Here is an 11,925-nt window from a genome sequence, read left to right as displayed (position 1 = left end):
GATAGAGGACATGCTTCAGGCCACTGCAAGAAATGACTGACAAAAAAGCCCAGGAGGTAAACCTTGCACAATAAGCATGTCTTGACAACCAAATGCATGAAGCATCAAAACTGCATTTAAATTATCTTAATGACTCAAATTCCACATATTGCTCATTGCTAACAACAGTATCAAGAAGAACAGAAGATTGCCAAAATCATAGAAGGTAAACATGAAATTTAAGAAAAACAATGTGGAGGCAAGAAAAATAGACCAACATTGTCCAATCAACTGTGAAACCAGAGATGATATAAAATATATGAACGGAAGGTTCAAAAGAGGAAACTAGAATCATAAGACCACCATGAAACAAGATTGACACAGTTAGACACACCACCCATATACTGTTCAGAAAAACTTGTCATGCCACCATGTAGACTGGTTAAACTGGTGTGCCCCGCAATGATATGTCAATTCCGACATGTGTTACCTATAATGAAGAAATGGAGTAAGGACACAACCAATCCCATGCCTTTGTATGATAATAGTAAAGGAACATGGGAATCCGACTTAAACCTAAACCATCACATGCTACCAACTATTGTGCACTAGCAACCACAAATCGAATAACAAGGTCCCCTTGTCGAAAGAAAAAGACAAGACTAGAGGAACAAATCAAGCCAAGTCTTTAATAATACACAATGGGCCTGATTGAAAATTTATCACAATGCTAAATGGTAGGAGGCAATATAACTGCACCTGATACTTCCACATCAGAATGCTCCAAAGAACTTATAGACACAAGGTTGTCCCTATGAATCTTACTGACATTCTACATTGAAAACAACCTCATTTGCTGGAAAACAACCTCATTTGCTGAATGGCCAAAATCTAATTAACTCAACAATGATTATGAATTTACATGGCCGCCATTACCCCCAGAATTACTATTAAATCCAACTACAGGCATCGAACGCTGAGCAAAATCAAGTAATTGCTTTTTCTGACTATCATCGGTGTGTGGTAGACTTGTACGTAAGAGCTCAACTGGCATTTCCCTACTAATAGCTTTAGCAGCATTTGACCCAATGACAGATATATTTGGTGTCCCTTGAATAAGCAGTGATTGCACGATGCTATCATATTTATTCACACAATACTTAGTCAGAAGACCAAAGAATGAATCAAATGAAGCCTGCCAAAGTGAGCGATTTGCAATATTGTAGTTGCTGGCAGCATGAGGATCAGTTAAAAGTTCAGTAGCCCTTCCAAGCACAGAAACTAAGACAAGGGAAGCCCCATCTCCAGCAGAACTTCCAAGGGGACGAAGAGGAGGCTGCTCAGAAGAACAAACAACTGCTGCTAGACAAACACTAAGTGCACCTAGATCCATTTCATGGATGCACTTTGAAACAACCCTTGCAAGGTTACTTACAGTTTCTGCTCCAACTGGATCGGAGGGAAGGCCACCAAATATGAATCTTAAATGGCGAAAGATGGCCATGCAGACTATTCGCATAAGATCACCACCTGGAAAAAGCAGTTGAAGATACTTAGCAAGTAGCTTCAGACCCTTGGGTAGAGAAACTATATTGAGAAAAACAGGATCACCCTTTGCATCAAGCCCAACTGACTGTCCACTCTTTCCTAGTGGATCAACTAATTGAAGAGAGGCTGCAAGGCCTTCCAGAAGACCCTGCCGCTTCTGCTTTAAATGAATTCCACCATCTTGAAGCTGGTTAAATCGTAGAAAACGGTCAATATCATCTACATCAAGAAGAGAACAAAGACCATCCTCAATTGTGATCCTTGCTGCAAGCATTGGCTCCTGTTCAAGGGGCTTCTCTGGAATGTTTTGACCAATGTTCCCGGCAGGCGAGGAATTTGGAGGATCAACTTCCAGTAGAGGACGGGGCCTGCGAATTGATGAGAATGGAACCCTCCCTAGAGCATCAACCTGAAGAAAAGCATGCGGTTCATTATTAGCAGAGGCTCCTGGAGGGTGTTCTCTTATTTGATTTGGACAAAAGCGATGCTTCAATTTAGCACCTGAAGATTTCTTTGCAAGACGAGCTTGGTGGTAATAATCATCTACATATGGATCAGTACTATGTGTTGCTGCAAGCTGCACTTTAAGAATATTCTCAATTTCCTCAGTCATCATACACTTGGACCTAAATCGGGGCCACCCACTATTGCTCCGCTGGCTACTCGTATTAAAACCCTGTGGTTGGAAATGGAGATTCTGTCTACCTGTTTGAGCTGCTTTTGGTATTTGATCCCTTAGTTCCATCAGTTCAAGCATCTGGTCATAGTTGTTTATCATAAGTAAACCTGACGAAATATTGGGATTAAATTGATGTGACTGCAAACCCTTTAAATAGCCTGGTGAAGGCTGAGGAGGAGGAGGATGCAATCTCTGCTGTGATTGCTGCAATTGAGTCACCAAATGTGGAGGTATTGATCCATTATGAAGGGGTAACTGTTGCAGCAATAAATTGTTCATAGTGTTCGGAAGACCTCCAGGATATAATTCCTCTTGGTTGACCCATTGGTTTGGCATTCGACTATTAACAGGAGAACCACTAGCAAACTGATGCATATTTCCACCAAGAGGGGACCCATGGTTCAGACCAGTGAATTGAATCTGGGGATTGGATAAATGGGAATGATTAGGTGAAGAGAATGGCACCTGGGACCTACCAGCACGATGTGGAATGTTTAGATGGCCTGCACTCTGATTTGGTGAAGCATGTTGGGACCCACCACCAGAGTGAGGATAAGATGTAAAAGACGACTTCGGCACCATAATGGGTTCACTAGAGAATTGTTGATGTTGCTGCTGCTCAGGATATGAAGATGTTCTAGACAAGCCATTTGATTCCTGAAACTGAGCCAACGAAGTATGCGGTTGTGATGACCATCTTTTGATATCCTGACCACCTGCGGTGTCATAATTATGCTGCTCATAAAAATTGAAGATGTCACCCCTGTGTGTCCATTCAGCAGCAGGTGAATCTACACAAAGTTCCAGAGTAACAAACAATTCAGGCAATTATGACCCCAAAAAAAAGAACAGAGTAGATGTAGTAATGCAACTGCACACATATCACATCTGAAATAAATTTGATGTTTTGATTAAAAAACAAGCACAGCCCTGCGGATTGTTTGTTAAAGTTCGTGCTAATGATAAGTGCAGATTAATTTTATATAAAAAACATCAACCTGAATGGTTAGGGACAAATGAACCGAAAATTCAGCCGCACCAAATAAATGTGTTCTTCCCATATTCTAAACAAAATTGAAAAATAGTAGGAGAACGACGTTTAACCACAAGACATCCATGGGCTAACTGTTCAGCTAACAAATATGTTAAGCCTCATAGCATTTCAGAGTTAGTTGTACAATATTTTATAAACATAATAACAAAGTTACATGGTATTTTACATAAAGGAGGAAAGGAATGCATTCATGCATAGTAATGGAAATCACAGGCTAGGAAAGAGTCCCTTACTCTAAAAAATTGCACTGACATAAGTTGTCAACATTTGTCCTAATAAAAATAATGGGAAAAATATGCTTCAGGTTTATATATAATTCCTCAACTTACTTTCTATTGATCCATGATCACTAATAAGTCCTGTGCTTCTTTGCCCACTAACAGCCACCTTGTTCAACTGAAATGAGACGAATCTTAAAATTCAATATCAATCACCATAAATCTATTTAAATTTTAAATTAAGTCAACATTATCATGAACATCATAACAGACAACCGAGTATACAAGGGTGAATGGATGAAATACATGCAGGAAGAGAATCAAGCAATATGTTCCTCACTTCACTACAATTCTACAAGATTAAGCCTCATATTTGTGGCTTGGAAACAACTTTTAGAGACCAATATCTTAGACCACCAGATAGGATCTTAATGAACAAGCAACCATACCAGAAAAAGAGCTGTGTCGAATAGTAATTTCCACATCCTTGCAGAAAGCAGGGACTTGTTTTATATCCACACAGCCCATATACCCCCAAAGAACAAATATAACTAAAATAAATTCCCAACAAAGCTGGCTCTCAATAAAGCTAGACATGAAACAATTTTCCTATGCCTTCTAAAAAGACATCATCACATGGCACATCAACATTGCTACTATACAGTTTATTTGTTTAACCCTTTCAAAAAGACACCATTGGTTTATAGCAAAGTAAATGAAAACCTTAGTTGCAATTCCACACATTCCTTAAAGATTGTTCATCAAAATTTGATGACCACGAAGTGAAGTAACACCATTTTTCAGTCTCAATTAAACAAATAAAGACAATGTTTAAACATCAGTACATCACACAACCATCTCATCAGAGGTCAAATATCAGCTCTACAAAAATTTCTGACTGAAACAATTGCAAACCATCTGCCTTATATTTCCAATTCCATTTTGACAATAGTCATAAGCATGGTTATCAAAAGCGCGCTCCAAAGCGTTGAATTGCACGATTCAACGCTTTTCATGGTGGAACCCGTGTTGAAACGGGCAGAAAAGCGGACCAATGGCAGCGCATGGCGGAGCGACGTGTTGGAGCGTCGAATCGCAGAAACACTGCACGTTTTCGAGTTGAGGAAGAAGAAGACAGCCATTTCAAATGTCTTCTGCAATTTCGGGTTTGTTTTGACCCGGGTTCTGGCCCAACCCATTTTTAACCTAACTTTAAGCCCAGCCCATTTTTTAAAAAATAAAAAAACCTAACCCTTTTATCTTCAGCCGTCCAAATTCAGAAACCTTTCATCTCTTTCTATACAGCTGTTGCCACATGGTCACATGGTGGAAACTTTCCATTTAATCAAAAATTCATTCACCCATTTCTATAAAAACCATGCTGCACTATTTCTTCATTCATCTCTTCTTCTCAAATCGCACAACAACAACATGTTTATGCTCTATCGCCCAAAACCTTTTTGTTTCTTCAAAAAATGTTACTACTGCTCCTCCAACTCCCTCTTTTCTATCCCCCCCCCTGTTTTTTAACAAACCATGTCAACTGTCACTACTCCTCCAACCCTGTGTCTTTTGTAAATGTAAATTTATATTTTAAGTGGAGCTACGCTTCGTGTTACGCTCCAGCGCTTCTACGACCCTATCCCGCCCTCCCGCTCCAAGGTTGACTCTACGCTAACAACCTTGGTCATAAGTAGTACGGGGAAAATTTTGTATGCTGCCTGATGAATCCAAATAGAACAATATCAATATCAAGTGTCAAATTGTTAACTACCACATCTGATAAACATATCCATCAACAAGAAAATAAATGATACACAAAAAGTTTAATGATCCAACCTTTGAAAAAGTGGTACTGAGATTATCAATCTCTGAAATAGATCTTATATCCTCAGCCTGAAATGTTAAAATAAGAGTCAATTGCAGGAGAATAAAACTCCGAACCAAAATCTCCTGTAACCATTTAAATGAGATTGAGAAGCAAAGAATTCAATGAGTAGGGTCAGTAAAGAACCTTTTTTCTAGCATTCATTTAGTAATCAAAGAAAAAACAAAGGAATTATTTCAAGTTATGCTCTAAAGGAACACACAGGCACATACATTAAATTTGTTTTCTTATTAAATTCTTTTTAATCAAGGAAATCTGCACTTGTTATTAAAATTGGTAAGGATTTTTATAATCATGCAATATGACAATAATTAGCCCAAAAATACGAAAAAATATAGTGAAAGGTAGGAAAGACAAAAACAAATCACTCATTCACAAAAGAAGGATAGTGATGATGTGATCTGCATAAGTTCATTCTAGGCCTTTCCAGGATCACCACTGATATGAGATAAATAAAAAATTGGAGTTGGCAGAATCAGTGAAAACACAATTAATGAAAGACTTGGGATGTTCTATAACTTCTCTCCTTTTCATTCAGAAAACCAAATAATGCATCTGTGCAATTCTATGAAGTGTAGCAACACAATTGGATTGATCCTCTTAAATGCTCAAAAATAATAGTACACAAAATTAATGACATTCAAAATTAAAAAACAAAATTTCTTGTCACTAAGCTTGTACAGTAACTAAGCTTAGCATTCAAATGAAAAGAAACCAGACAAAGATGGCCTAACCCTTTAGGAATGTAGCAATGGAGCACAATCACAAACAGAAGAAATAGCAAATAGGGATTAGACTAATAAAGAAAAGAAAGTGGGGGCAACTGCTGCAAAGCCCACTCAGCTCGCTCGAAAAATGAGAACAGTAGGAAACATGTCCACATTGCCACTGCAGACACAACTGATCACTCCAAGATGTGATTCCAGTGGCAAACATGGCTGCAACAACCGCTACTGGAATATGATGCTACAGTGTTTTGCATGCAGAACCACAATGCTCCGCTCTGGCCCTCCATGATAGCACCTCTATAGGTCATTACTGACAACTCCGAATAAAATGCTGACATTTATCTAGCTCTAGCCACTGTGGCATTTCCATCTATAATGGTATAAAAATTCATAAAGTAAAAGCAAAATGTAGCTTAGCAGTTAGGATGTCTAAAAGTGTCCATTAAGTGTCTGATGACTGATACAGATATGTGCTCAACAGTCAACACATGTCTGACACATCAATTATTTGAAAATGTCCTTGCTTCATAGTCATAGAATCATTTTAAAAATACATCACAAACCTTCTTTAATTATGATTTTTTTTATGGAATAGGATATGCCCAATGGATCATAAACCTTCTATAATGAAAGGGCATTCAGGTATAAATAAATAAATAGATAACCTCTTCTCTATTGAAAAAAATCTCTTCCTCTTCATCAAATTCAACTGGAGCCAATTGACCCTCTTCATCTTCTAAACCTCCCAACTCGATTTCCGCAACAAAATCTTTGCCAAAGAAGTCATATTGTGATGCATCAAATACTTCACCCTCTGTATGATAAAAAAGTTTGAGTCAAAATCCTTTCACTGAATTCTTTTAAACGTGTACACAAACCACATGTGGTTTGCGGAAAACAAAAATCCAAACATTGAAAGCCAATAAACTAATGAGAAAGAGAAAAAAGTAAAAGCTTATATATCATTTTCAAATGGAAAATGATATATCCTCCTACTAATCTTCCTACCCACAAGAAGATAACATGTGCCACAATCTCTACTTTAATTATTAATGATTGGATTACAAGTGACATGTGTCACTTTTTTGTGGGTAGGAGGATTATTAGGAGGATATAGCAATGTTCTTTTCAACTAGAAGAACTCCAATTCATAGTACACCTAATTTACTTCATACCATAGTCACCTAATATGTGGTTCTCTTTGGTACGAGTGTGAGTGTAGGTACGTAGTATGTTACCCTGTCAAATACCTGTACGCTAAGGGTATACTCAGTAGGGTTTCTATAGCTCTCTGCACAATCGTTTCTAGTGCTGCTTCTTGTAGGTTTAAATCAACTTTTGTTTTAGTATAGTTGAAATACTCAAGGATAAAATTCTTTCTTGCTTATTGTAACCCATACATGTAAGTGAGTGTACATTACCAATTATTTTTCTTTTGTTGTACTTAAAATTACGAAAAAATCGGTTCCTTCCTTAAAGGGAACTAACTCGCAAAAGAACCATGAATTGATACGAGAGAGCCGATTCGTGTTTCTCTACCAAAATGAGAGAATTGTGTTTTGATGCTTCATACTTCTTGAGTCAATATTGGAAGTAAAGCAACATATCAAGTACAAGTCCAACAAATTTTATCACTAAAATATAGTGATAAAAGTAATTTGTCACAAAAACAAAATTTGATATACAAATATTTCTCTAATATTCAAATGCATTGTTGCATCTCACTTAACTTCCACCAATTAAAGAGAATAAACACATACAAGCAATTCAATTAAATTCACTATTCACAATTGAAACAGATACTACTAATAATTTCAATTACTTCCAGTCATTTCAGCCATTTCAAATGTCCATTAAGTAAACTGAATCGAGATTCGGATCCGAATTAACCAATAAGGAGAAGCAAAACGAACCAGAAGGAACATCTCCAAATTGCTTCGAATTCTGAGGGTTCGTAGGGCCATCACCAAACGCATCCATACCTAAAAGATCGATAAACCAAAGGCAAAAGGAGAATTTGAATCTCAAAAACTATAAATTTCTAGTATGTGCTGAAATCTGCAAGGTTTTCGGTTAAGATGGAATTAGAACAAGTAAAGATTTGAATTGAAGGTTCATCACAAATCTTGATTGAATTGAAGAGGAAGAGGGGGAAAGAAGAACCCTAAGGAGGGGATAAGGGTTGTGATTTTTGCAATATAAAATATAGGGAATGAGAAGAGTTCGTATCATTATGGGATTTAACATGTGTACAATAATTCAGTTTGTGTTTTTTACCATGAACAAATTGTTTGGTGTCATTTATATATTAATCATTATTAATTATTAAACAAAAATAATATTAATTAATATGAAATGATATATATATTATTAATAAAGGGAAAATACAAAATAACCACTCATCATGATATAATTTGTGTTTTCCTATTTTCCCTCAATATTTTTTTATTTCTATCAAAAAACCATATAATATTATTTTCTTATTTTATTCTTATTATCTTCTTATTTTAAAAGTGTATTTAAAAAATTGAATATTAGACCAATTGAATAAATTCAACCGTAAATTTAGCGCAAAAAATTATATTTGAATTTATAAAATACAAACTATACATTACAAACGATAGGAAAGCGGGTTAACATGCACGACAGTGCATGTCAACACGCTAGTGTTAATAATATAAAAAACTTTAAATTTGTAGTGTTTAGATTTTAAATTAATTATAATGAAGGTAATTGGTATATATTCTCGTTGTAAATTTTGTTACACAATAAGACTTTTGAAAAAAGTATAAATTTTATGACAATATTAGATAATAAAAGAGAGAAAAATGTATATATTGACATGTAAGAGTTTTTTGTTGTCACTATATTATTCACCATTCATTTTCAATCATCATTAACTCTTAACTAAAAGTAATACAAATACGGATTTAATATGTATACACTAAGCAAATCTCCACCATTCATATGTTAGTTACTATTGACTTTCAAATAAAAATATTACAAATCAACGGTGAATGATGTGCTAATAGTGTAAAAAACTTTACACTGTCAGTTCATAGATTTTAAAATCTGCAAATAAATGGTGGATGATGCACTGCATATGTATATATCTTTACATTGTAAGTGTATAAATTGTATACTCATAATAGGGAAAATTTATGTAGCTAGTGCATTTTGACCAAAATATTACGGTCTTAGTACACTTTTTAAATTTATTACGAAATTGGTGTACTTTTGAAAACTCGGCAATACGATTGTCGAGTTTTATTTTTTCTCACTCGAACAAATAAGAAGCGGCAATTGCAGTGAAATTTGTTTTCTTTAGTAATATTTTAACAAAAACTCCAACTAAATTAGAGTTTTTGGTTTATTTTTTTAAGAGAGTTGAAGTTTTTTGTTTTATTATATTTTAAAAAAACTCTAATGAGGTTGAAGTTTTTTATTTTGATTTTTTAAATTTTCCAAACGAAAATCGGTAAGATAGTTGGATTTTTTTACCTTTAATATATTTCAATGAAGTTTGAGTTTTTGGTTTTTTTATTTCCCAAAGGAAAATCGGCAAGATAGTTTTAGTTTTTTGCTTTTATTATATTTAATAAAATCGGCCATGGGATTGAAGTTATTGGTTTGTTTTTTAATTTTCCAAAGAAAAATTGACAACAAAGTCGGAGTTTTTTACAATTAATATATCTAAATAACTCGACAACAAAGTGATTTTCTCGTATGTGACTTTCTCGCAGCATAATGAACAATAATTAAGAGTTCAACCGCTAAAAAGAAGAAAACCACTTACATGTGATACTCCATCACATGGACATCATTGGGTGGACATCTGCTGCCCACACCAGTGTACCACTTCATGTGTCATTAATTGTGATTGGTCAGAAAAATAATTAATTATTAAAATTTTAATTTAAATATATTTTTACAACCAATCATAAGTTATGGCACATGGAGTGGCAGTCTTTGTGGGACAGCAAATGTGCTCCCGACATCATTAGAATTTTGGGATTTAATAAATTATGAAAATGTACTATTATATTATTTTTCATTTTTTAATAATATTTGTAGTTCTATTTGAGTAAATAAATATAAAATGTATTTGAACAATAAATAAAGGTACACTAAACTATCAAAAAAAATTAAAACATTTGACAAAAATAAAAATAAAAAACAAAAAACTGCAATAAGAGTGTGGATTTCAACTTCATAAAAAACAAAAAAAATAGGAAAAACTACAACTTTGTTATAAAGTTATTTAAATATATTAAAGGCAAAAAACTACAACTATGTTGTCAATTTTCATTTGGAAAATTTAAAAAAAAAAACTCCAACCCCATTGGAGTTTTTGTTAAAATATAATAAAAACAAAAAACTTCAACTTTAATGTCGATTTTCCGTTGAAAAATTAAAAAGAAATAACCAAAAACTTCAATTTCATTTGATTTTTTGTCAAAATATTACTAAAGAAAACAAACTCTATCGCAGTTGCCGATTCTTGTATGTTCTAGTAGGAAAAAATGAAACTCGATAATCGTATTGCCGAGTTATCAAAAAGTACACTAATTCCTTAATAAACTTAAAATGTGCACTAACACTATAATATTTCAGTCAAAATGTACTAGCCACGTAAATTTGCCCTCATAATAGACTGAAATAAATTTGACAAAATGGTTGAGTTGTATAATAACATCATGTTGTTGCACTCAATCTAGTTCAAATTTTTTAGGATTGATTAACTTTTTCAATTTTTTGGTGATTCCATGGAAAAAATATTATTATTACAAAATTGTTTTGTATATTTCTAGAATATGATTTTTTACATGTATTCTAGAAATTGCTAATTCTGTATATATCATAAGTTCTTATAAAATGATTAAAAGAAAGAAAAAAAAATTGACACATCTTAAAGATTAAATGGAGATAGGAATAAAGTTATGTATTAAACATTTTTAATTCTCTTAATTTCCATAATTGTTTCATCTATCTTATGTTCTCAATTTTCTTATATCCTTTTATTTCATTTTAACTCATTTGTAATAACAATATTAATATTTAAAGTAATCAATAAATTCAATGTATTGGTAATTTTAATATTTAAACTACTTTTAATAAACTTCTCTCCTACCTTAAATCAAATTATTGGCCACCAATTTACAACATAGCATAATAATATCATTCTCAATATTAAAAATAACGGGTGCATTCCTAAATAAAGAACTAATTCAAAATGTTTGAAATTTTTTTATGATAGAAGTTACTATCAGTGTTGAGAGAATTGAACCGTATTGGACGATTTGATCAGTTTGATAATTGATCGGACTTGAAAACGACTCTGATTTTCCGTTTTAACTGAGTGAGAGTTGGACCACTTTGAATCAGGAAAATTCTAGTCCGACTATGTTAAACTCAGTTAAACTAGATTAACCTAGGAAGTAAACCGGACAATTTACTTCAAAATTAAAAATGAAATACTAATCTAATCTTTTGTTTTACTCTAGTCCAAAAAAAATGAAGAGATGTTACTTTAATGTAATTATACATGATTATTAATTATATAAAAGTTTAAATTTATATATAATTATATTTATAGCTAAAAATTATTAATTATTTATCTAATTACCCGGTCAAACCAAACGATTTAACCGTTTAAACCAGTTAAACCTAATATGAGACTTCTTCCAGTTTAACATCCGACTCGGGTTTCACAACATTGGTTACAATTGTTTACTAAAGCTTGTTGGAAGAGCTTTTTTTGTACTACCAAATGTATCCTCTCACTTTTTTGGGTACGGAACTGATCTCTTTTGGAGTTGGTGGCTACCTCT

At 33.8% G+C, this 11,925-nt stretch overlaps 1 protein-coding gene across 1 annotated transcript; it reads right to left on the bottom strand.

Annotated features, from left to right (window-relative positions):
• LOC109357081 lies at positions 221-8,317 on the bottom strand. The gene is made up of 5 exons (XM_019600798.1): positions 8,008-8,317; positions 6,760-6,908; positions 5,318-5,374; positions 3,590-3,656; positions 221-2,997 (listed from the first exon to the last, which is right to left on the bottom strand). The coding sequence occupies exons 1-5, from the start codon at positions 8,072-8,074 to the stop codon at positions 890-892; spliced, it is 2,448 nt and encodes an 815-aa protein (XP_019456343.1). The 5' UTR covers positions 8,075-8,317; the 3' UTR covers positions 221-889.

The sequence above is a fragment of the Lupinus angustifolius genome, chromosome LG09 (genome assembly GCF_001865875.1).
Source record: "Lupinus angustifolius cultivar Tanjil chromosome LG09, LupAngTanjil_v1.0, whole genome shotgun sequence".
Lineage (NCBI taxonomy): Eukaryota > Viridiplantae > Streptophyta > Magnoliopsida > Fabales > Fabaceae > Lupinus > Lupinus angustifolius.
This window is presented reverse-complemented; position numbering and strand designations above follow the sequence as displayed.